Source organism: Mixophyes fleayi, chromosome 7 (assembly GCF_038048845.1).
Source record: "Mixophyes fleayi isolate aMixFle1 chromosome 7, aMixFle1.hap1, whole genome shotgun sequence".
Taxonomy (NCBI): Eukaryota; Metazoa; Chordata; class Amphibia; order Anura; family Limnodynastidae; genus Mixophyes; species Mixophyes fleayi.
The window spans coordinates 132,920,277-132,947,806 of NC_134408.1; the positions used below are offsets into that span (position 1 = coordinate 132,920,277).

The 27,530-nt window shown below is 41.1% G+C and overlaps 1 protein-coding gene across 3 annotated transcripts; it reads right to left on the bottom strand.

The window, feature by feature from the left end:
- Positions 1-2: 2 nt before the first annotated feature.
- Positions 3-21,355, bottom strand: LOC142098189 (E3 ubiquitin-protein ligase MARCHF7-like). Of its 3 annotated transcripts, none has more exons than XM_075180786.1 (11): positions 21,223-21,355; positions 15,196-15,364; positions 12,534-12,692; positions 11,743-11,926; positions 10,319-10,471; positions 5,544-6,642; positions 4,949-5,118; positions 4,164-4,273; positions 2,223-2,330; positions 1,460-1,508; positions 3-1,065 (listed from the first exon to the last, which is right to left on the bottom strand). In XM_075180786.1, the coding sequence occupies exons 2-11, from the start codon at positions 15,352-15,354 to the stop codon at positions 1,031-1,033; spliced, it is 2,226 nt and encodes a 741-aa protein (XP_075036887.1). In that variant the 5' UTR covers positions 15,355-15,364; positions 21,223-21,355; the 3' UTR covers positions 3-1,030. The 3 variants fall into 3 exon arrangements, with proteins under 3 accessions (XP_075036887.1, XP_075036885.1, XP_075036886.1); XM_075180784.1 differs by having other exon boundaries at positions 2,217-2,330; XM_075180785.1 differs by lacking the exon at positions 21,223-21,355 and adding an exon at positions 19,143-19,217 and having other exon boundaries at positions 2,217-2,330.
- Positions 21,356-27,530: the final 6,175 nt, after the last annotated feature.

The window sequence follows — 27,530 nt, forward strand, 5'->3', positions numbered from 1 at the left end:
CATTGAAAACCAAAATACATACATATCTTTATTATTTCTATCATACAACTAAAACATCAATGTGTATTTAAAGTGAATATACAGGGGTCTACAATTTTAGCAATTACAAGTGATTAAAATTTGTAGCATCCAAGTTCCATTTCTGGAAGCTTTTACTAGGTTCTATTTTGATTGTAAAATGTGCTATTAACCGAATTTGGAATAAGAAAGTCAGATCATCAAGTCATCACTTCAAATTGGTATTGCCCCTTACTAAATTAGTACAAGGCAGATATGAAAGGAGGGGAGGTGGTAAACAAAAACAGAAAAACAAATACAGGTATACAAAATCCCTCTTATTAAAGCAGACTGGAGGCAAAATGTTATATAAAATAAGAGCCTGCAATAGAAGGTGTAGTTTTATTCCATTATTATTTTAAGAAAACAATTTAGCATATTCAACCCAGCTCCCCCACTCACAAAACAGTAATAGCCTCTGCCTGCACTATGTAGGCTGAATATGGACTAATCCAACCAAATTCTCACTCGGAGCAAGTACCATCACCAAGGTACAACATAAGCCTCATGCCTCAATTACATCACTAGCTCCTAGTGAATTGAAAGGCCTGCAGTTTCATGAATATATCGTTTAGTGCACACAATGGCTGCCTCAATTGTGTGTAGGCAACGTGGCAGGATTAAGATGGACCGTGCATATGTTCAGTTTAACGACACATAGAAAAACAAAGATATTGCAACAGACAGATTGAACAGAAAAAAAGGCAGGCAATACAGGTTAAATGCCAGACTAGTTGGTTTTGTTTGTTTTTTTTAAACTTAAGAGGGAAACTTTTCTTTTTACAAATTCTGTATTAGAAGATTGCTCACCAGCAAGTGCAACAAGTGAATAGAGGGCGAGATGGCGAGTGATTTAATAGACATGACAAGCAGAGGATTCTGAATAAAAGAAAAAAGCAGCACATCTGCAGATGGATCAGTTTTATATCTGCAGGGGTCACATTAAATCCCAAAAATAGGTGCACTCAACTCTTCACACCCTTTCATCCTCTGAATCGTCTTCTGAAGCTAAGCGGAAAAACAGAAAACACATTACAGATTAAACAGATTCTAGTGCAGGTTTTACTATGGTGCAGAGTTTGAGCTATTTCTATAGATTTTGTGGAGAATCCTGTAATCAGGCTCCATGAAGACGGAGTGTACCACAGATGAACTTAAAGTCATGCAATTTGGATGAGAAGGACAAAACCTTTGATTAAAATAGTTTCCTGGGGAAAAAAAATAAAAAGGTTTCTTCAAAAGGCTTCCCAATTGCCTACAGTAAAGCTACGATTACAATAAGCACAATGCACTGTTCAGACGACACCCAACACCTACTGTGTCAGTTCCACTGAAGTTTGTGGAACATTCTCTTATAGGGACAAACATGTCGAGTTGATCTATTCCTAGAAGGTCAACTTACTTTCAAGGTCTTCCATGTGTGCTTGGAGAGTCCTAGCGAGGTTTATGAACTAGAAAGAAAGACACATATGTAAGCTGGGACCCCTTAGTACAGACATGACAACCCTCAAAGCAGTGGTAGAGGAGCCTGCCAAGCCACATCTGTGCTTCTCAGCCTCTAGGTGCAGGCATGCAGTGTGCACACTGATTGGTGGCTGGCCAGCACCATCCAGTCAGTAGTGGGAGGTCTCCACATTAATATAAATGGCTGCAACTATCCAGAGTGTAATTAGGTCACATGACTGTAGAAGTGGTAAGACATTTAAGTGGATCACCACCACAGATCTGGGGCCCGATTTTCACACCAATAGAAATTAAGGGGTGTGGGTGGCTACTGTATTATGCCATTAGAGATCTGGGGTATATTTTTTATTATAGAAATTTTGGGAGTGGGTGTAGATCCACTGCTGCCTCAAAGTGGGTGGATATGCCGAGGCATACATGTAATACAGTGTATGGCTTCCATGAGGTTTACCTTGTAAATACAATGTAACATAATGTGTTTAAACAGAGCCCATAAGGGATCGTTTCCAGGCACTGCATTTAGGTGTGAACGCTTGCACTAAACCAGAGCAATCAAACGCAGTTTGAACCTAAATGCAATGTTAACAAAAGCCTAAAAAGTAAAGAGGGGGGGGAGGGGGACACTGAAAAAGGAAAACCTACAGCCAAACAGTTTAGTGTGACTGAGGTAATGTTTAATTAGTGCATTAACTCACTCTAACCCGAGTGTTTGCTTCATTAGTTGCTCCCAACATGTCAGAGAAGCGCTGCTCACACAGGTGCAGTAAGACAACCAGGTACAGGCCGGAGCTTATAAATTCATATTCAGCCTGCAAAGAGAACGAAGTTTAGGAGCCAAAAATGTCATTTAAACAATAGGCTATAGTGCAAAATGATTAAACCAGGTTAGAAATAAGGCCTGCCTAAGGCATACATGACAACTTTCATTAGCAAATGAGAAACAGAACATTGAGTAATGTAAACCAAGAGAACAGCTCTCACAGAACTGGAACACTGATGCGGTCAACTGGAAAGAAGCCAGTTGCCAAAAATACAGAAAAATACAGAGACAGATTAAAAAGTGCAACAAGTACACAACCATCTACCAACAGTGTCTTATGCTTCTAAATATAAAAAAACAAAAAAAAAACAAAACACATTTAGTGGAAAGGAATTACAGTTCTAAGGGTTATCCCATAACTGGTGGATAAAGTATATTCATATATACTGATCAGGTGAATCACTGATCATTTATTTTCAGTGTAAGATAAAGGGTAATGCAAATGACTTCAAAGCAAAGCCTGCACTCACAGGGTTAATGACTTAACTCAATGTTTAAAATGTGAGGGCAGAAAAGCTGGGCTGTGTTTATTCTGTGACTCTGCAGACTGACAAACTACAAGATAACATTGTCACCTTTAGGGGGAACTGAACAGCTTCTGAAACCTCATGTAGTGAGCTATGCCTTGGAACTGAAGTGGGTTTTGGCACCTAAAGAATCAACCTTGCAGGGGGTCTCACCAGGAAAATGGTTGCTACACATGATGGCTTGCTATATATTATGTAGGCAAATAAAATTAAATTTCCAAAATACCACTTACAATATAATTAGTGATCAAACATTCATAAATAGGATGAGGAAGGGCATACAATATGTTGAATAATGCTGTGTCTTGAAAAGAATGAGGAAAGGAGCATCAACTGAACAAATACACTTGACCTTTGCTTGGTATCTGTAGATTAATAAATCCAATACAAAATTACCAATCAAAAATGGGTCTGACACTCCCCACGAAAGTTAAGTGTTGCATTTTAGCATTGGAGATTAAACAGGGACGATGTAAATTGTGGTTGTAAAACTGTCGCAGGCCTCCCCTAGAGACAACATCCCAGTAGGAGGGGAAAGTGTCTTTAAAAGAGAAAACCACTTACAAGATATGATCAAACCAATTTCCTTTGGTGCAGATTGTACAACTCATATGCAAGTTTATACTCAAACTGTCCTATTTGACATGTTTTGCTTAGGTTATGTCATCTTTTATGAACTGTTTTTTATAACCTCCAAGCATTGTACCTATTTTGTATATTAAACTTATGTACTGTCCTTATTGCTCTAATGAATTCACTGCCTGTTTAGAAGAGGTTGATGGTTTGTAAACCCTTTATATACCAGTGAGAGGTGTGTGAACTCTTACCTATCAGAGCACAGAGTGTGTGCAATTGGGTAATCAAGTCAAGGATTTCCTATGGGCCTTATACATAGATCATGGCAGTTGGGGGGAGGTGTGAAAGTGTGCACCTGTTTTGGGGAAGGCACAAATGAAGTGTAAACTAAGGGATTGGTGAGTGCAATATTTAGGCTGGAATCCTGGGTGTCCCCTTACAGTAAACTACTGTTTGCCTGTTTGATAAGTTGTCAGATCAAGATGGCAGAGCCTCCTCCCCAACACATTACATAATACCATTTGCAGTCTATTTTATGTAGCACTGTAAGAACATGGCAAGTCATTAACGGATAAAAAGTGTAAGGACGGTGAATGAAAAGTTAACACAACAGACTAAGTACATAAAAAGGACTTTTTCCTTATCGGATACGATCAGTGACGTGTATTGAATATGCTCCTGATGAGGACAAGGCGACGTTGCATCCAGAAGTTACTTACTCGCTCATTTGCGTGCGCCCGATAAAGTTCTTGAATGTCAAAATCCTCCAGGTTCAGCTCCAGCTTCTCCTTACACAATTCACATGTAGTTATAGTTTCTAGACTAGAACCTGAAATAGATCAAACAAAACTGGATGCAAGCTGGAGCCTCAAAAACCAGAGAGTCGCCCACATATTTGCCAGTAATAACCTGGGCTAAAAAGCATACTGCTCATCAGTCAAGCCAGTTTGACCAGCCTAATTTCCTCCTTGCCAATTTTCAATACTGGCTCATTGGTTCATTCCTCTGCTTTCACTGGAATTGTCACTTTACATCCATGCAGGACACATTCGTAAGAAACAGGACTTCTAGCAAACCTAGTCCACAGTCACCAAGTACTTCAACTCCCAAATGGTCAGTCCTGGACTGAATTATGTTAGACATGGCCAGTCAGAGCCACTTCCTAACATTTGTTACAGACCCAAGTGTTGGGGCTTCATCTTTTATCAATTAAGATAAATGGATGTCATCTGGAGTATGGATGTTGAAGGCAGCTTGGCTGAGAAGTCTACCCTGACAGTTTTACATTAGATAGAGCATATAGTATGGCACATGCTAATCTGAATGATTTATTGCTTCAGAGTAGACATTTAGATTAAATAAGAACAAACATGTGGGTAGAATATATTATACAGGGATCATAAAACTATCAATATCTTTATTTAGGAAAGGGGGGAATCAATTCCATTCTGTGACTTGTATGCTCCGGCTTTGCACATACTAGAGGCAACAATCCAGCACTTACCAGAACTGATCTTAGCATGTAACCATTTCTTCATACAGTCCTGGTGTACATATTGCAGACTCCCAGAGCATTTACATGGCTCAAGAAAGGGATTTGTTGGAGTGGACAATCCAGTCTGGCAGATTCTACACAAGTCACCTTCCTCCTCTTCAGAGTCCTCCAGAAGGAGGCTAAAAAAAATAATCAAATCCTATGTTATAATACACAACTTGACAATATTTATGCAAACCAATAGATAAGCCAGGGCCTAAATCAGATGTGAGGCTTTTGGGAATTTAAGAGGAAACGTTAGTCTAATTGTTTGCAGTCTCCTAGATCACCATTACTGGAGAACATGGCCAGGCATCAGTAAAGACTAAATGACAAGTGTGGGCAAAGAGGTAGACAACAATGCTTCTAGCCACCACATGCAGATAGCATAAAACAGACTAGGAAACATTCCCTGTGCAAGAACACCGTTAACATTTAAAGGTTATTGCCCCTGGCCTGGAGAAACTTTTCTTAAACTATGTGTCCCGAGTCCTGGTGCTGGCCAGGACCCATTCGTCCTGTCTGGCTTAAGTCCTTTGATCCCTGCAAACAAATAAAAACTTGCCTTTCTTGAATTTTCTTAAGTTTTTCAGGGTCCCTTGAGTTTTCAGACTTTTCACTTTCTTGTCCATCACTTGTCCTACCTGAGGGAACAATGTCTACAGTTATCATGACATTGTCCGATAAGGAGCTCCCTAGAGCAGCCGGCACTGAGAAGTGTAAGAAGGAGCTGGGAAGCATGCCTGAAATTCCTGAATTTCTTCTGTTGAAGATGGCATCTGCTATAGAAGCAGTATTTGCAGTGCCACTAGGGGAGTCTGCAGACAATGGTGAAGAGTTGGCATTAGCTGCAGCTCGTTGAGGAACAGTTTGTGCTTCACCTAATGTTGAGTTTTGAGTTGTCCTTCTTAAAGGACTGTGTGTCCTACTTGAATCAGAGGTAGATGATGCTCTGGCAGTTTCATCTCTTCCCTCCCGTCTTCTCCTTGAAAAGAGAGGTGTGCACCTATTCCTAAGAGATGAAGGCAACCATGATGCTGGAGTCCTTGTTTCAGAGTCTTCTGACCTGTAGCTTTCAGCTTCAGAATCTGAACTTTGATTTGGAGACACTGTTGACAGACCCCATCTACGCCTCCTAAGAAATGCAAATCCCTGAGATTGTTCAGAAGGCCTATTTTCTGGTGTATCCATGTTAGCAGGTGTGGCAGCGCTTGGTTGAGGCGAAGCATTACGTAGACTCGAGTGTGCTTCTTCTGCATCTGGTGACCTTCCATTTAGGGAATCCTGGCTGGAACGCCTGGAGAAAAAGGTGGAAGACATGCTAGATGCAAGGCGAGACAGTAAATGCCTTGTTGTACGTCTGCCTTCAGTATCTGTTGTATTGTCACTAGCAGGTCTTTGCTGAACAGGCGATATTCTTCCTGATGTAATCCTTGTAGCCGCTTCATTTCTACTTGTAGCACGGCGAAAGTCCAATGAGTTGTCCCTTTGTGGAGAACGCAGATCTCTAGAAGTTAATGGTCTTGAACTCCTGCTTGAATCTCTGAATGAGGAACCCTGAGAAGGCAACTGGTGGTTGATAGATGTGTTAAGTCGAACTGTGCTTAGAGAATTTTCTTTTGGTCGTGCGCCCTGTGCATATGAAGAAACTCTGTCCTGAAGATCTGCATTTTAAAAAAATATTTTAGATAAGTATATTAAGTTACAAGCAGAACTTTAGCAGACAAATTTGAAATAAATGCTAACAGGAAGGTTTAAGATTGTTCAGATCCAGATGACCAGGTAATCTTGAGACTTAAATGCTAAACAAGAAATTCTCCAAGTGCTCCTGTATATGGTAAACAGGTAATGAACCCTACAGCCATATTTGTTGTGCTGGCCAAGTGGTGAACTTAGCACAAAACATATTGGGGTACAGACAGTGAGCCAGCTCAAAAACATTGCTAAACAATGGCAGTTCCCACAACTCAAGCCACAGGACCCAACAAGTTTAACCCCAAATGTAGGTGGCCATAACCGATACCACAATTTATATAGTGCCACCAGTTCTACAGTGATGTACAGAGAATATCAGTCACATCAGTCCCTGCCTTATTGGTTAATTTTGTCAGCAGCCAGTTAGCCTACTAGTGTATGTTTTTGGAAGGTGGGAACAAACAGAGCACCTGGTGGAAATCCATGCAAACACGGAGAGAACATACACACAAGCTCCACACATATAAGTCCATGGTCGGGATTCAAACTCATGACTTGTTAGCACTTCTGCCTCACAGTGCTCCCCACTGAGCCACAGTGGTGCCTAAACATCCAGTTATTCAGGACGCTGCAACATACTCCAGTGATGCCGGAAGGAATTTAAGCCCAAAGATGCTCACTTAACATTTCTCAGAACATCATGTTGAAGAAAGAGGTTGTAGTTACCTGGCTCATTCTGGGGCCAGGAGCTGGGATATCACAGATGGCTCTAGTTCTGCAGATGTACCATACCTCAGACCAGATCTAATGGGTCCAGGCTTCATTATAACAGGTGCTCTGCTGCATGGACCATGGAGAGCTATAACTTATGTACAAGAGGTTCGTAAATAAGCCCTGGATCAGGCACATCGTATCCGATAAAGAACATTTGGTCAAACACAAAACAAGTGGCAGGCACATTGGATTAGACTTTTTGGGCAACATGTCATTAAGGTGACCCAGATGCGCAGAAAAAAATAAAAATCTTTCATGTGTCTGGGATGTGGACACAGAAGGAAACGGTTTCTGATTAATGTACAGGCCAAAAATATCTCAGACAGGCACAAAAGGAAATGCAGAGGGCATCCTTATTGGCAACTGGGTCTACCGGTGAGAACAAAGGGTTTAGCCTAACCATCTTCATTCCTGAATGTATAAGAGGGTTGTGTTTTAGGGTAAAGGGGAATCTTAAAAGAGTGCTGCAATGATAACCTAGTAAAGTATGTACCAGCTTCTCATCTGATCCTGGGCAAGTGATCCAGAGGGCACACTTGTTTGGGTCAAAAAGGAGTAGTGTGTATAATGTATTGGGTGTATTTTGACAGCTCTTTTTAACCTAGACTACAGCATTAACTGCTTGCAGTTCTACATATCATGTGAAGGAGGGGCAGCTATAATAAATATCTCTGGCAAACAGGAGGCATAGATTAACAGCCTCACAAACCAGCTGGGAGGGTACAAACCTGCACAGAAAGCAACCAATACATACAATAGGTGTGTCACAATAAGCGCAAATTCACAGCTTGTATAACGAGGGAGCGTGTTACTTATCGCACCTTATGTACTTCACATAAAGTTGAGCAGTAAAATAGATTTTGGAACATTAGCATGTAATCAGATACAGGACATACATGTAGTGAATTTATATTATGTGCAGAAGGTTATTACAAGATTTCTGAGGATCTATTCATACACATCCATCCCCTGACCTTACACTGAAAAAGCAACCCTGAAATAAGCCGACCACAGAGCCATGAGATACTGTTCTAGTGAAAGCCAGCTAGCTATAGTAAGACTGTGGCCACAAATGCATTGCTGTCCTAGGACAAGAATAGCTTCTATTTTAAACACTTTTTAGAGTAAGGGAAATTTATATAAAGCAAAGAGTCAGGATATGAAAGGTGCAATGTCACCACAATAGTGTTACAATTGCAAAATCCCAAGAGATAATATGTATAGTAACCAGTTACCAATGGGACTGGTACAAAAGGAAGGTTTCTCTTTGAGTAGTGCATGTTGGTTCAATTTTCCCAGTTAGAGACCTTTCAGACACGATATCCCAATGGCTTCCTTCATCAAGTCATGAATATAGGTTATTGCTGCAGTTATGCTGCGTTACTCCACAGAACAAGTGTTGTTCATAGTCCCCATAGTTTACCAGCAGCATGGCAAGGATAAAAAAAAAAAACCAAACAATTATTCAATAGCTTTAAACTGCTAATGCCGTACTTTTGTACTACGTCACCACTTTAAGCACAGCCAATAGCTGCATTTTCTATGGATGAGCATTTTCCAGGAAGGATGAACCAATGACTTATGGGTAAGAAAACTGATCCCATCAACCGCTACAGTGGTCCTGGACCTCTGATGACCTCTTTATAATCTACAATCCAATAAGAGTGACTGATGTGCTCCTTTGAGGGTTGGGGTATGAATGTTGCCAATGTCCCAATTAGGGAAAAGCCTGATCTTCCCCAAATAGACCAAGATAAATATTCATTTGAGACTGGGCACATAGGGAATGGAATAAACACATAAGGAACCATACAGTATCCCCATTTGTCGTGCTTAACTAGAATGAAGGCTCCTTTGAAATGAGATATGTATATCTTAATAAAAGGGAGCAAACATGAAAATGGGTATGCAATACCTCTTTCTCAAGCAACGTAATCTTAGGCACACATTGATGTGTCTTATAAAATCCTTATATATAACATGGGTACTTTGCTCTGTATATTCCCATAGAAATATAAACATAACTTTCAGACTTTATATAACAATAATCTAGTCCAAACTGTCCACAAGATTAAGACCCAGTTCAGGTGATCTTCCACATGTTTTCAATGGTTCAATTAGTCCCACATGTGTCTTCCTTCTCCCTCAATAACAAACAGCGTGGACAGATTAGAACAAGAAAGGGGCTAGAAAGGGAAAGCTTGTGGTGCAATATAGTTTTTATAAGGTTTATTAAAAATAATAAAATCCACTCACATTTGTTTTTTGATTATTTTTTTTTTTTTTAAAAGCCCTCAAAAAGGTATCTGCATTTACCCCTCCGCCACGTTCTATATCCTCAATCCGCTCTAAGCACTAGTGCTGTGCGGCGATCCGGCCGTGGCTCACTTCAAACAAACGACATGGGGAACCTCGTGACGTCGGGGGCGTACAGAGATACGTGGCCTGCTTTGATTCGTCACAACACTTGTAGGTGACGAAATGCGTTGGAACGAATCAAAGCCACCAATCCTCCCTACTTAGGACACTAATGACTGACAGGAGGATCAATGATCCTGCTGGGGGCACAGCAGTGTGAAGCCCCTCCTCACCCTAGATAGCCAAAAGGTCCACTTGACCCACAGTCAAGAGCCTGGTGAAAGACTTCTGCAATGGAAGCAGACAGACTGAAGATGTGTGATGGTGGGGGGTAAGATACAGAAATATGTGCACACATTCTGTGGGCTGAATATTCATGTCATTACACCCCATCAATTGACCAGGAGTCACCGCTGCCTGGCTCACAGCCATGTTGAGGTGGGATCTACTTTTATTACAACAATTTAAAATGTATACACAAACTGAGAATTACACATCATTCAAAATACTTACATGAAGGTGTAGTATCAGTATTTCTATGTCCATAATCTAGAATTCCATGTATAGAAGAGTCAGTTCTCCTTTCTCTCTCACGCTCCCTTGTCAGATCAGAATGAAACATCACTGAAGAGGTCCTAGGAAACCGCCCATACCTGCTTGATGCATCTGGAGACAACAATTAAGTGTTAAGGATTATGGAGATCAGGCTTTTCCATGTCCATATGAAAAATATACACTAGATCTTCAGAAAGTTAGCAACCTGTAAAAGTTTCCATTAACATTAGTTCTCGTTATGCCCCTGCTGAGCAGCAGGAGCAATGGGAAAATTGCATAAACTGAAAACTATCCCCATCTTTGACTAGTGATGTCAATGAAAAATAAAATATTTCCCTGCAGTATCCAGTTTAGGACATCCCTCAGCCATCCTAGAAACTGAATTGTGTATTTCAAAGTTCATACAATCACACCTACATCATCTTATACTCTAGCTGCTCTATTAATCCGTATGGGCCTAGAGTTAATTGTGTTGATCCAGAGAAATCCAACAGTTCAGTTTACCACCTCAGGGAAATATGTAATAAACTTACTTCCCGACCCTAGAGTGGTTAATAGAAGTAATATGATCAATGGAGATAAAATGGAAGTTAAAGCAGGTTATCCTTGATACATAAGGGTTATTAGTATATTCATTAATAAATCTTTTTTTGCAGAAGTTACTCAATACTTAATATGCTGACATATTATATGGTATTATATCTCAACTTATCAAAATTGTTGGATGGGCCTGTAAATGGGGTGGTTTGATTGGTAGAAAAAGCCTATATGATGCAGTTAACATAATTATATTGTAGTTTTAGGCTATAAAAGGTATATAATTAATAGCCATTTCATTTTTATTTTAATGGTCTGTAGAGTGTATAAAATAAATCAGCATATTCTAATAAGACTGTCCTTGTATTTTTCCATAACAGGACAGAAGTGAAAAAAATCCTAGAACACGTTCACCACATTTCACTGGAACATAGGATTGGATGTTTGGGCTGACCCACATACTTCCAGGCCCCTTGTCAAGATACATAAAGCTCTTATTAACATTTATTCTTGTAGTCTGGTCAAGCACAGTAATACCTACACATACCTAACCAGGGACTTTCCAAACATTGGCATAATTTGGTAGGGTCATCCTAGGTTCCACCGCATGATCTGGAACATGGTGTTTATTCTTATTTAAAGGCTACACAAACATCTTCTGCACATTGGGGTTAGTAGTATTTTAAGTAACGGAGTTATAGCCAAACATTACTCCATTGACCTGGTCAAGTGAACTAGCAATAGGGAAGATGTACCTTCCATCACAACCAAGTCCAAAGGACTCTACACCAGACCAGAAGTGATTTTAGATCTAGGGAGGAACTAGCAGGAAGGGGTCAGCATACCTGTAGTAGCACTGTAGCTGGAACTGGTACTTTTTACACCAGGCAGAGGAGTACAACCAGAATAAGACAGCTTTGGCCTCTTGGAATCCCAATCTTGTTGCTGACTCTGCAATCCAGAATAAGTGCTTTGAGATCTCTCCAATGGATCATACCAAGATGGTTGAGAGGACGATGATGTGGTGGACTAGAGAAGAGATAGATAAACTGTAAACATGTGCCTTTAGAAAAAGGCAGATTTGACACAGAAAAAAAACCTGCTGCATGAACACCTCAAGCTGTGTGGACTATGACCAAGCAGCTAGCCCAGCCAACATTGGTGTAGACAACTTCAGTGCATTGCGATGTCAAGGGGTATATTTACTAAACAGTGGGTTTGAAAAAGTGGAGATGTTTCTTATAGCAACCAGATTCTAGCTGTCATTTTGTAGAGTGCACTAAGCGGCTATAATCTGATTGGTTGGTATAGGCAACATCTTAAATTTTTCAAACCCGCAGTTTAGCAAATCTAGCCCCAAGTGTGCTCCTGAATGTGAGGTTACATCAGGTCACTTGCAGGGCCAGGAAACATGACAAGAGACAACAAATGGACGATAAATGGGTATATAAAATACACTAGAGAAAACACAGATAGCCAGTAAGCGCTGCACTATTTTTTAAATAAACATTTCTTGTGTGGATTCCAAACATTTTACAGTGATTATTAAACTATTTAATAATGTTAAGTTTGTTTAATTCATGTTTAGCATTTACAGGATTCATTAGAATTGAAGCGATCCTAATAGAATACTTACAACCCTGCTCCTGTTTGCCAAGAAGCTCCCAGATATAGGGCGCTCATATGTTCCTGAGCTGCGCTGATAAGTGGGTGAAGGCGTCTTCCAGGAACGCTCAAGGCCATCTCTGTCTCTAAGAGTCCAATCTCTACCTGAAGGCCGCAATGGGCTGGAGTCCTAGGTAACAAGAACCACAACTCTTACAGTGAAACAGAAGCTGGTAACTTGTGCCACTCCCCCCAGTGTACAAGCCTGGACACAGAAGGACAAGACCTGGAAAATTTTGTTGAAGGTACAAAAGGTAAACTTGATCTACAGAACTATTCATTGCATGATTTCAGCTATTAGTAGACCTGAAATAAAATGTTCTTGTCAGAGGAACTATAAGCAGGACTGTCAGCTCTTGTCCCTACAGGTGGTTATGCAACTACTTAGACAGACATTACTGGAGTAAACCTCAATATAATAAAATATAGTCCATCAAATTGCAATGAACAAGTACAACACAAGCATATCTTGGGTTTCACAATGAATATTAGTCAGGCAGCATCATGGTGATGTCACTGGCTTCCAGCAAGCATGATGACTGCATACTGGTACAGCCTGCAGAATGGGTAGCACAACTCTGTGAGCGACACGTCTACTTGCTATAATACAACTACTAGGCACTCATCCACAGAGAGCAAGCACTACTCCTACTCAGACTAGGTAAGATGTCGAGCTGATTAGACAGACCCCACTGGCTTGTGAGGTTTTTCTACTTTTTAGGCAAAATGAACACTTTCGATGTCTAAAGTTTGGGGGAGGGACCATTTTTTCTGCAATGATGCACCACATAGCAATGCATGATATTAGAAGCTTCTACCCTTACGTGTACACCCTACCCATTTAAAGTATCTCCAACAAAATACATTAACAACCAATCACATGATTGATTCAAGAATTCTTGGTCAATGATCAATACAAAAATATACTGAAAAAGCTGCCAAGCTGTATTTACAATAAGTAAATAACTGCTTTGTGCGGGTCACCAAAAACATACCACAGGGATCTATGCTCCCAAAATCTTCCATTCACACACCATACATTCCATGAACAATGAGACTAAAGCATTGCAAATACCACAACCTAGCATAAGTGTCTGAATAAACCCCTATACTGACCCTACTATGCACAATAGTCACCAGGCTGAGATGGTGAATTAGTCTTTTAGCCAATATGGTCACAAAATGAGGACCAAGGTGGACAATGTGTGCTGAACAAGTTCAATCACATAATATCATTCCAAATTACTCATCTTTGTGTTACCCAAGGCAAACTACAGGTTGTCACTATCTGCCATCCTACCACATTACTGGATATCGGTCATTAGGTGTGCCACACTGCAGGATCTCAATTTGGCTTAAAGACTTGAGTATTCAGCTTTAGAGATGGGTGTGAGGGGCACTCATTCACAAACAATCAGAAGAGGAAAAACCAAGTTGGGAATTTCAATTATAACCAAAGTGGGCATAATGGGGCTTGTACATGACTTACCGTTTATGTAAAACTGAAGACATGAGTGTTGATCCAAATTATGCCTATATGGCATGAATTGGTATCTTTCAGTACAGCCGTTTGTTTTAAATGATCCACACTGATGGAGAAACCAATTCATCCTTTGGAGCCTGTGAAGGGTTCACAAACTTAGCACTGTATTACTTTACCAATTCAAACAAAAAAAAATTTGTTACCTGACCTGTTTTTCCAAGTCTACAGTATGAAAGACCAATCCTGAGCATCTTCATTCTTGCATCAAGCTAAAAATGTCAATAACTATAGCGCTTCATAAATCTTTCATGGAACTTTATTTGTCCAGAAACCAAGTAAAAATACCCTCATCAATATACTTTAACCCACTGAAATCAGAGCAGCTGATCACTAATCCCTGGAGGGAGCATTTATTAAAAAAAAGTTGCAAAGTAAAGAGTTTGCAAAGTCTATTTTTATTCAGTGTCTAGCCAAAAATATATATGCAGTTTCTGTACAGGTTTGCTCAAATATATAAATTTTAAAATTAAAAAAAAAAACAAAAAAAACGTGCTGACAACTGTGGGCAAGACTTCGATAAACCAGTCTTTCCAGTTTGTGACAGGTCCTTTATTCAATACATTTTTATTATACACAAACAGAAGATAAATTGTACAAGTGACATTTTGATAGAGTCACTTGTACCATGCAGCTAATTTAGATTTACTGCAAGTGTGTAAGACATTGAGGGGGGTATTCAATTGTTCTGAAATCCCACCGCGTAAAAACTACTACTGTTATTACGGTAGTAGTTAGCTGGATTTCAGCTCGTGGCTCAGGGAGCTGCGAGCTGGTCTCCAGCGAAAAAGTTACTGTAGTAACGGTTTTTCCCGCGCACTATTACCGTAATAACTAATAGAGCGTGGACCGCGGGATTTTCGACGTTTCTGCCGACAATTGAATAGCCCCCTGAGACTTCAACAGGGAAGCTCTAGTTTACTTTCCCAAGCCATGCTACGAAGCGCCTAGTTTGTTTGAAACCCTCAGCATGCCCCCTTCTCATTTAATTACCTGAACGCAAGAGTTGTCACATAAATTAGCTCTAAAATAAAAGTTATATGAAAGCTCTTAAAAAGGAGCTATAAGAATATAAGTGTTTGTGTAGTCTTACCTGAAAGTCAGAATCATGTCTCAATGAACTGTCTCTTGTGCGATATGTTTCATTGTGGCCTCCTACCCTGCCAGCTCTTAGCATCTGAGCACTTAGGGGAGTGGACGGACAAGGTTGGACAGTTATCCGCCGTGGTAATCTTGATGACTTGGGCTCCATTTTTTATAGCCTGAAAAACAAACATAAGGAGTGAAGAAAGTCCAGTGATTTAACTATAAGGACAGAAAGCACAATTAAGGGGTTCTCCTTAATCAAATTCCCTCTCAATAGCACTGGTCAGTGATCCCTGGGACATCCACCACTGACCGAACCGGTGCATGATCCCAGCACTTGCATATAACCAGGACCTCTGATTCATCTTCAGGGATGATTGGCTCTAGTAAGAGTTGTCACTGGTTCAAAGTGTGATTTCTGGTCCAATAGCCTTTTGTATAAAGTCAGAGGCATGTGATTATAGAGATCAAAGGTTTTCATGCATTCACCTTGAGACTGGAACTACCCACTTTGCAGCTGTCCTGCAGTGGACAACATTAGCTAATGGTTACCCTAAACAGGAGTTAGGTGGGGTATTCGCCACTGGAATCCCCAGTGTAACACTGGTCATCCTGTTCTCGTTTCTCACATAATGTGGATTATAGCAAGTACTTTTTGTAGCACTTGCTTTTGCTCCCCAGCACACCAGACTACAACTGCATTGTCCAATTACATGTGGCTAAGGGGACATTGTAGCTCAATGTAAATATGTATATTGTGTATTGTATATTGAAGACATGGCAGTGAGGTTGTTATTCACTGTCTTTAAAGTGAAGCCAGGGGGTTATGGGTAAGGATCAGGTTGAAAGATACTGGCAGGGCTAAACTAATTCGTGTCCATTGTTCTCAGAAGACTATTCCAGACAGGCCATCTAGCAGGTGAGTTTGTGGAAGGACAGCTCATCTTCACTGCCCTCTCCAACCAAGAAGCAGCTATAACAAGACTTCTGCAGGGGGGGGTGTCACCAAGCAGCCTACATAGATGGACTTTGGTGCTGCAGCAGCCTTGACATGTTTGCCGATCTAAAAGTCATAGTAAACTAAGGTTTCACCACAAGCCATGTGTCCTCAGAAAGCAAAATCAGGAATGTTGATTTCACTAGTTAAGTAGAGCATATTCTGCAAGGTTATACAAGTAAAGGTTTACTCCAGTGCTTCGCCCTTGTGGTGCATATGTCCACCTTATGGACAACCCTGTTGTATAGAAGCCACCTGTCCCATTTATCCCCATGTTACCGATTGGCAGCACTACATTGCTAATGGAACAGAGAAAACTAGATCTGGGATGTAAACATCCACTCAGGTTGTTTATAGTGACTCCAGCTGCTGACAAAAGCTGTAGCATCCTGTCCTAAATGGCAATGATTGTTCAAAGGCGACAACCTCTAAGCATCTTGTTGCCCCAGGATTTAGCATTGCTCCCCATATTTTGTTACTGGCATCCTGCCTGGTTACCTGCTCCCTCATTTTCTTGTGGGTTGGAGCTTTAAAAGGAAGGGGAATGTAGAATTTGCTTATGTTATTGATATAAAGCATAGAATTTCACATAATGTTGTACAGAGTTTGTCAGGCAGTTTCACTGCACATAAAAGCTTGGTCTAGTTTGAGGCTTGGGAGATGACAGCCAAGCTCACAAGCAGCTAGAACTATATAGGGCCCATGCCATTTTCTGATAGCAGTCATCATATTGGAGTTGGCTTGCTCTCCTGTTGACTGCACCGACTGATGTTACTCTTGTAAACTGGGCAGGACCATGCCGTTTTCATATCACTACCCAATTTTTCTGTATCAGGTGCTTTGTGCACGTTACATTCTTCCTTACAAAATTGCTGATTCCTAGATTTTGGACATGCTGGGGAACAACGGAGGTAAGCCACTGAAGACACTTTATTCCCTCCCAATATGATTTCCACTTTCTTTAGTTAGTGCCTTTAACTCTCCCTATAAGCAATAATAAAAGAACATTTTACAGAAAGATAAAATAAAAATAACCAAGGACTAAACTTAGGCAAACGTATCTAGGGCACCAGCTGATACTGAGAAGACGTGTAAGTTTCAGGTTGCTCTGTACAGAACACACTGCATCAGCCATTTGTAGCTTTCTCATATGGGTCAAGCAGTAATCAGCACAGTATGCTACCATGCTGTAATCACTACCAGAGGAAGCATTCTGACAGTACATCTTACAGGCCCATAGCAGATGTTTTGTGGATAACGTTAGCACAGAGAAACTACTAGTTTAAATATTTCAGCCAAAAAGCAAATATTGAGAAAACCCTGATCTGGATTCCTGGATTATATTCAGGAATTACAGGAGGTTGCCCATCCCCATCAAGTATAACCCTTGCCAACAGAAGCTTACTTGTGTACTTAAGTACTTTCCAGACCAAATTACAGCCACTTATGTATTTAATCCAAAGGGACAGAATTAAGAAATATTTGAGTTTAGTTATAGAACCAGCCATCACTTCTCCACATGTGGACAGTGCCACATTGTGGGTTACAGCACCCACCAAGTGAACTGAGGGTCCTTTGAGAATGCAAACATGTGTATTTTATGCTTAAATGCCATCTCCTCAAATATATGTAAAATTAATATTGCACCTCAGTAACAGAATCATTAAGGTGCTGGGACGTCTGCACTGTTCTCCCCTTAAGTCATTCCCCCAAAAATAAGGTCTAGATATACAGTATAGGCCGCCAACAGTTATCACACAGACAAATGCCTCCACTGCAGCCTACTTCGCAAAACAGGTACTCCATTGGGAAGGAGTTCCTTTATCAGTTATCCTGGAGGAAATTGAGGTGTTTTTTTTTGGGGGGGGGGGGGGGGGGCATGGTACAGTCTTAAAAATATCGGAGGTTAGAAATTATTTTCACCTTTTTAATATATGGGTGGAAATTACCTTTAGGGTGCATCACAAGTATGCCTTTTAAGATGAAATATCATCTAGCAAAAGATGGCCTCAGCTGAGGGCTATGAGGGTGTAAGCTGGAAGACCAATCACGAGTCACAATCAAGAGACTGTCTTGCAATCAGCCACCCTCCCCTGCACTATTTAAAGGTGGTTAAAATTAATTTGCTGGTTTTGGTACTGAGTCCTAGGAAAAATGGCTGCATGTAAGCTAGGATTTGGCTGGAGAAGGATAGACCCCTGCACTACCATATTTTACTAGGTTGTACTGCAGTTTTAAAATGTGCTTTTAGGGCAAGATAAGCACATGCAAGTTTAAATGCAAAAATGGTGTCATTTGGACAGTGATTTTTAAGTGCGTTTAACATTTCTTGTTACATTTCAGAGTTTTACACAGCTGTGCTGTTGAAAATGTATCGATCTCAATGGGAGCACCCTGTACACAGTGACGCTTTTACATGTGTTATGCTTTGTTTGACAAAAATAAACCAATGATGTCAACTTGTGTTTTTAAACACATCAGAAATGTAAAGGATGTGTCACTGCCCATAATACCTTGCAATAATATTCAACAGGGTTAATTTTGGACTGTACATCTGACACCATAACAATTAGGAAAGTACAAGATATTAACCAAGAAATACTGCATTACAAATGCAAAGCAAACAGTGGTTTACAAACAGCTGCTGCAGTGAACCCAGGTCAAACTTGAACTAATTACATTGCCCAAACACTTCTTTAAAAACAAGCCACAGAATGTTCCTGTTATTCAGCCTAATGCCGATTTCCTGTTAAGCCAGCAATGTGACAAGCACGGTCAAACATACTTGATACATTAGTGTTGTGTTTACTGAAATGTATCACTCTTTCTGCAGTGTCATAGACAAAACAAATGCAACACACTGTGATCTAAAAGATTCACGCCTGTGCCTTAAGAAAAACAAATTAAAAGTTTCCAGATCTAACCCACAGAAAAGCCTGTAATGTTTAGGAAATTACCAGTACAAAGTCCTAGGAACAGATGTCTTCATGAGTCTCTCAGAGAAGGGCAACAGGATTCTCAGGAATGGGGCGGCAAGTTAAATATAAACAGCTTCCAAGTCTGAGCAGGCGCAGAGCTTGCTCCATTCCAGGGTAGGGGAAGACTCTCCCTTTTGGACATTTGATCTCTTACCAGAAAGCTTTAGCACAAAAACAAACCAGCCCTTTCTCCTCCGTCAGAGCCCATGGGTATAATGGGGGGCATGAGTCCTGCTATTCCTAAAGTAGGGGGGAGAGCGGAAAGACTAACATACTTGTATGCTCATAAAAGGTAATGAAGACAATATCCTTGGCAAACTCAAAACAAGGCAAAACTAACCATGCTCTGTGCCCTCAGGAAGAACACAACCGACTAAAGCAATAATCACAGTACACCCAAGCAGTGACATCTGGAAATAGGAAAGGCACACTTGCTGCTTTCACATAGAGTACAGACAAAAAGGGAACTAGCCTACATATGCTTAGGTGCCAGTGTCAGCACAGGGGTGAAGGCATTGTACATGTCATGCAGAGACACCTAGCCTATGCAAGAAACGAAACCTTAACATGCTCTCAGATGAAAGCTTTTCACATTAGAAGCTGTCAGACAAAAGATCACAGAATCATTTTAAAAGCCAGAATTTCCAAGGTAATAAATGCATCACTTTTTAGCACAGACCTGTGAGTAAGCATGACAGTATCCATTTTATAGGATGAATCAGCAGGTAGCCTATTGATTTGCTAGGAATCTGAAATCAATGAGGCATTAGTTTAATACATATAAAATCAGATATTCATGCACTGACTCCTAGTGAAGTGGAAGGCTACATAATCATGAGTAGGACCCCAATGTTTATAGGCAACAGGTTCACTTTAAGGCCATATACCCACTGGATTTTTTAAAAAAAAGTTTGCAAAAGGCTGAAACTAGAAAGGATTTATTTCAGTAATCTATCCATTGACATGTACGCTCCTTGCTATGCATTTTAATAAATTGAAAAGCCTAGACACCACAATATCAAATATTTTTTTTAAAAAAACAAAACACTACAACCTTCAGCAGCTGTGGCCTAAAAGCAACATACATATGTGGTTCAAAGAATACAAGAGACAGCCCTTGCAGTGACAAGACAAGGAGAGGGTAGGGTGCAATGCCCCATAACAAGAAGTATGGAAGGAAAGTGTGTGACCTATACAAGTTTCATCTGGACTGAAAGATTTCAGGATCTCCTGTGGAGTTTGCAGTATTCCTTAAAACCATAACATAAGGGATACAGCCCTGAAAGTGTCAAACAATGATCCAAAAATTAAGTTAGGTAGGTGACATCAATTAATATGAAGTGTGCAGGGTCTATACCAAGTAGTTAAACTGAAGCATTATGGTGCTCAGGAGTACATTGCACTTCACATCATCCCTTTCACCCATTACAAATAATCTGAGCAAAAAGGTGGCAAACCTAATGCAGGGTACTAACCCTGACAAGCTAGGTCAAGGTCAGAGCAATAGCCCTAGCACATTTCACCCCATTGAGGCGACTATGGTCACTCAAGTTGGCCAGAAATCAAAAAGTAGCATCAATCCTAACCTATGGATGAGTGGACAGCAGGGCCCCCAAACCCTACAGGCCAAGTTAGCATGACCCACTTCACAGTACAGAGTCCCTGCCTTGCTATGTTTACAGTACTAAAAAAATAAATAAAAACTACTAGAGATTGAGGTACACCACCCCTAACATTACATGGGTGGCCCCATACTAGACTCATGAGAGGTCAGGGTCCCTCCCAATTCCCAGCTTGCTCAGAAGTGGGGAGTGGGGGGGGGAAGGGCGATGCCCAACATTCACTGGCAAAGACGCCGTGGCCTATGTGACTGCCAGCTCCATTCTCTCGCCGCCATTCCTTATTTAGAACAGGTATTATATTGTTACATATAATGAGTAACCAAGGGAGCTGACCGGGGACTACTAGATATATTTTCTTAAAACCGACCCCTGACACGTACAACTACCTCCAGCTGCCAGGACTAGGCTGCCCCCCTCTCACCCAGCCCACACCTCACCTTCAGACCGCAGTATGTCTCCGCCTGCCTCGACCCGTACAAAAAATGGCGTCTTCTTTTTATTGTGTACGGGTCCCAACACGCCGGTCAGCTGACTGCCGCTCGGTTTCTCGCCGCCTTCTCTTCACACCCGACGTCATGACGAGAGAGATCCGGGCACCGCGCGCGCCGCGCCGCCATCTTTGTTGTGGGCAGACGTCCGGGCGGGGGTTTGAGAGGAAAAAGAAGAGTGGATTTGTGTCGCGTTTTTGAGTTGTCTGCAGGAGCTTTAGGCATGTTCCAGCTGTTGTTAGAACTACATGTCCCAGTATGAGACACAGATTGACTAGGTTTTATCTCCAGCTATCAATATGGTGTAAAAAAAAAATATTTGCAGCAAAGTGGTATTCAGCAGGGGTGGAACAGTGTATCTCTGTAAGGCTCAGGTGAAGTCAGCCTAGCCTCTTGGGCACAGCCATAAACTTAACATTTTTAGAGCCTGGGACAAGAAAGAAAAATGCCTCCGCCTCTAGCCCTCAATTTTAACCAAATGAAGCTAAAATATTTATAAACTGTGCCCCCCTTCAGCATTGCGCCCTGGGTAGTTGCCCCTTTTGCAGAGCGCTAGTTACGTGCCTGCTCTTGGATTTTGCTCTCTAAAGTGCATGCGCTGGCTCAGCGTATGAGGGTTGCAGACACCAATTCATCATTGCCGGACCCGCCTTACTTACGCGCCCCCCACAGTGGTGGTAGTTCTGCAACTGGTATTCAAGTATGGCTGTAACTTGGAGTCTGGGGGACCAACGCAAGAAAACTCTTCTTTCAGTACTCCACAACCAGTTTCAAACTCCAGATTTCCTGGTCTTAAATCTGCCTTTTTCCTGGTCAAAATCTAAAATTTCACGTGAAATAAATGACCCCTCATGTGGTCCCATGCTGTCTCTTGGCTAGCATATGCAGGACACCTCCATACCTAGTAAACCATTCCCAGCACTCTTGATTAGTGTATAGAGCTGGCCATTCACCAGTCATTGGGTGGGGAACTCCCGAGACTGATTGTTGAATGGCTAGCATTATCGACCAGTCAGCATGGTTGAAGCTGTCTACTGCATGACCACTATCATACCCAGTGTCTGAACAGTTCACGGGTGTGCGGGCGTCCCGGAAGAAAGCAGAAGATACCCCCCACCCATACACGGCCATGAACTATGTGGCTGCAGTTGAAGCAGCCAAAGTTACAGTGGTGCCAGAGAGTTTAGAATGTTATGGATCTTTGCATAAATGTTATCTTAAATGTGTTCAGATCTTCATCTACATCATAAAAATAGATAAAGAGAACTCAATAAATCAAAAACACACAAAAGGATATACTTTTTTTAAATGAATTTATTGATTAAAACGATAACTGACGTCACCACCTTGAGCAGCAATTACTTCAATCAGATTATTTATTTATTTTTATCAGTACCGAACATTGGCCTGGAGGAATTTCTCCCAATCCCTCCTTACAGAACTGCTTCAATTCTTGAATGTTGGTGGGCTTTCTTGTATGAACAACTCGTTTCTGGTCCTGTCACATAATTTCAATTGGATTAAGGTCTGGGCTTTGAATCTTTGATGCCAAAAAACAAAATTTCTTCTGTCTCCACCATTTTTTGTAGACTGACTTGTGTGTTTAGGGTGTTTTCCTGCTGCCAGTCCCATTTTTTGTTGAGTTTCAGGTAACGGACAGATACCCTGACGTTCTCCTTTAGAATTTGCTGGTACCAGAATTCATAGTTCCATCTATGTTGGCGAGAAATCTTGGTCCCATAGTAGCAAAACAGTTCCAACCCATGATACTGCCACCACCGTGTTTCATGGTTAGGATGAGGTTCTTATGCTGGAATGCAGTTTCTCCAAACAACGTTTCTCATTTAAGCCTAAAACTGTTGGACAGTGGATTGGTGGAGCCCAAAGTCTTTAGAAATCGGTTTCTTACCTTTTCCAGCCTGATGGGCATCAACAACTCTTTTCTGAGGTCCTCAGAAATCTCTTTTGAACGAAGCATGGTATGCGTTCACAGACCTGTGTGGTGAAGACCAGTCTTTGGCAAGAGAAGTGCAGACTCCGGTTTATGTTTTTTTTTAAATTGGGTAGGGCCACCAAAACTCATACCCGATTGTCATCACTTTGATTAACACTCCTGTAATGCTTGCCTTAACTGAACTGATAATCCTAGCGGTTCACATACTTTTTCCAACAAATAAATTTAATGTATCACTTTGTGTTCGTGTTTTATTTTATTTATTGGGTTCTCTTTATCTATTTTTATGATTTAGATGAAGACATGGTAAGTGAATTGTTTTTTTGGGTATGTTCTGTCTTGCTTATTCAGATAGGTTTATAAGCTGGTAAATCACCACAGTTCTGAAAAATGTAAAATTAAAAAAAACACCAAATCCCCCAGCACACTGCTGTTAGCCAGCAAAAAATACTAATTTAAACTGCTTTCCAATTAAAAAATAAAATGTAGAATATATCAGGTAGGCATACAGGGACTCATCTCCTTGCTAAACCTTTTTATCCCCTGTGGAACAACCTTTACAACTAATCGAAGAGCATGGAAAGCTGACACAGGAAAGACATAGGGGTACATTTAATAAAGTGCGGGTTTGAAAAAGCGGAGATGTTGCCTATAGCAACCAATCAGATTCTAGCTGTCATTTTGTAGAATGTACTAAATAAATGATAACTAGAACCTGATTGGTTGCTATAGGCAACATCTCCACTTTTGCAAACCTGCAGTTTAGTAAATATAGCCCTTAGAATCAAGAGGGATGGTCACTCATTAAACCACGCATTGCTAAAATGTCTATAAATACCTCTAAGAAAATACTTTGAAAGTTTACACTAGATGGTATTTGGTCCCCTCTAAACGCCATGAAATATATCCCACAATTTCTAACTTATACTGGAGACAATGCGTGAATATCTGATCTTTTTTCATAATTGCTGAGAATGTCCCCACATCTCCATTTCTTTGGAATCATATTAGTTTTTTCACGTAGCTCTTGACCAGGGCCGGATTAAGGGAACGCGGAGGCCCCTGGGCTAGGGATACTGTGAGCCCCCCCCCCCCATCCCCCACTGTGAGTCCCCCCTGTCCTTCCCGTCTGCAGCATTCTTCCGTCACTCCCTGTAGTGCTTCCGCGGTGCGCAGTAAGCTCCTTACTGAGGAGATCTTGTGAGAGTGAAATTATAGTCTCACTCTCATGAGATCTCAGTAAGGAGATTACTGCGCGCCGCGGAAGCACTACAGTGACAGCAGGCAGCTAAAGGCATAACATTTGCTGTTAGCTGCCTGCCCAATGCATAATGCCGCCGGCCGCGCTACAGCTATAAAGAAAAAAAAAAAAGTAGTTTCAAGGGCCCCCAGATGCTTGAGGCCCCTGGGCTCTACCCCAGTTAGACCTCAGGTTAATCCAGCCCTGCCCCTGACCCGCTTTTCACACCGTGGAATCATTAACCAAGCCAACAGATAAGTTGATCCAACATATATGTAATGTGGGAAGACTTCAGATGGCTAAAGATTGTAAAAAGCGAGATTCACAGTGTCTTGCAGCTGTATTGTACTGTATTTGGTATATCGTCTCCATGGAGTATATCACAGGTTTACTTGATGACGATGACAACTTACATAAAGCATGTGAACCTTGGTACTCCTTCCACAATTCCACCATTCCAGGGTCCCTTTAAACAACCTATTGTTTCTTCCTAACACCAACAAGTGTGTGTTCTTCTCCCTCCTCCTGATTTCTCTTGTTCTCCTGTCCAGCAGGCCGCTAATGGAACTAGATTCTCCTTACCTTTCTCTTTCACCACCTTACAGTCCTAGACTTGTATACTTTAATATTACCTATGTAGTTTTTATTTCCTTTTTACTTTACAAATAAAGTTATTGAAAAAAAACTAAAACGAAATTGCAGAAGTCTGAGTTACTCACATTTGCAGACCTGTATGAAACCAATAGCTGACAGGCAGTACTGCTGGTCCTTATAGTGCCTGCTTTTTGGTATGTTTGCTCTCAATTTTAAAAAAACCAACACAAATAAATATGCCCAAATATGGGGACTGTCTCTGTTTAGGGTTAAACAATCTATTAACTGATGAGACATGAAGTGGTGGATGTCTTTTCACATTTTACTAAATGTGTGTTATTAAGATTTTAACATTTTATTTATAAATAGGAGGCGGTTTTAATTAGTCTTAGGGCTAGATTTACTAAAGCTTCTAAAAAGAAAAAGAGGAGGAGTTGCCTTTGCAACCAATCAGATTCTAGCTATCATTGATCTAGTACATTCTAAAAATTGATAGAATCTGATTGGATGTTATGGGCAACACCTTCCACTTCTCCTTTTTATACGTTTTAGTAAATCCACCCCTTTGTCTCTGTCTGTCAGCAGTGTACTGGGGGATTTTGTGTGCTTCTTTAATAGATAACCCCTTTCGAGCATAGGTACTTAGAAATTGTCTATTGACCAGTAATGGGCCTATAGATTATATGATGATCAACAATGGGCCTCTGCATTGTATACTGGTCACCAGTATAAACATGTATACTGGTCATCAGATAGAACTCTGGTCAAATGGGGCTTTATTGTATTTTTCTATATCTGTGAAACTGCAATTTGGCATTGACTTCACTTACTTGGTAAATCCATAATTACATCAGTAAGCAACTATACACATGTTTTGGCTATACCCACATTTTATTTTTGGCACACAAATCTTCCATACTTCCAATTCTCCCATGTTAGTATCTCTGACTGACAGCAATAGAAGAAATACCTAATCTGAAAACAATATATTTTCTATCGCTCTTCTTGTTGAGTAAAACATCCAGGAGAAACGCTTCACACTGAAGTTATTACTTAATGTTGTTTTCATTATAATTCGTTCATTGAGAGCATTGTTACATTTGATCTCAGCAGAGTAAGCAGTGGTTATACTAAAGGGCCACTTACTGCCAAAATTGGCACTTTCATGTATGAAGCTGTCACATAAGGTAATTTTCATTGCGGTTGTTGTGTCTTAGACACTACTCTTCTGTTGTATTTTCGCAGCGTATTTGTCTGTCTTCTTTTACCTTCTTTATAGTGGGATAAAATTGTATTGGGGATGCCGTCCTCTGGGGTGGACGGTAGCACTTCAGCCAGAAAATCACACAAATCCAGTGTTTCAGGTTAATAGTCTCAGCTAGTTTTATTCACCAGCTTGCAAACAGAACAAAAACATAAACAAAAATTCTAGCCGTCTGGCTACTAACTAATACAGTAGAACATCCTCTCTAGAGTGTGGGGCCTAGTGTCCCTCACTTAAACCAAACAAGTGGAACTCAAAGCCTAAATTGCAGTTTCTCTCAGAAGACACCCGACCTCCTCCCCAGACAGGAAGAGACTGATTGAGGGCGAGGTGCAACCTTTTACAGACACCCCTCAGGTGCAGCTTCTAATTAGTCTGCTGTGAGCCTGCAGACCAGAAGACCCGGACTGGGCCTTTTGTATGGAGCCCACCCTACTCTCTCCATACAAATCACTAGGAACCCTTACTAGCCTTTCCTGAAGCTGAGAAACACATCTTGAGAAGCTTTCCCTCAGACACAAACAATCTCCCTGGTGTTTTAAAATACAAATGGCAGGAATCTAGGACTTGTGTACCTGCCATTCACCTCTTTCCCTGCGCTTCTGTCACAGTAGTTACATCAATCTGGGTACATTCTGTGATGCATTGGCATGTATACCACCCACTCACTCTATTTAAACTGGTCACCTCTATGCCACAGTAGCAAGTTAGCTCAGAGCCGTAACTTAGAATTCTAGCGCCTGGGGCGAGAAAGACAAATGCTGTCCTTCTAGCCCTCAATTTGAACCAAATGAACCTAAAATATTCCTAAGTTGCGCCTCCCTACAGCGCTGCGCCCTGGGCGGTCGCCCTTGTCGCACAGCCCTAGTTACGGCCCTGAATTAGCTTCCCCTGTCTCCCTTCTGTGGGAGGAAAAATAATCCTCTATTACACAGTGTTACTGTCTTTTTGATGAGTTTGATTGAGCAACTTCCGCATCTAAATGACCACTCAGAATACAAGAGTCTGCCTTGTCCGTCGGAGGGCACAGCACTCTGTCCTCTGAACTCAAGTGGAACAATGACGCTCTGGTAACTACCTTCTGCCAAGGTCTGTCAGTTTGCAGGCCGTGGTGTTCCTATGCAGGGGCTCTGGTTGGCAAATTTCAGTCTAGGGGTGAGACTCGGCTCAGCAGCCTGTTAGGAACATTTTAAAGTAAAAAAAAA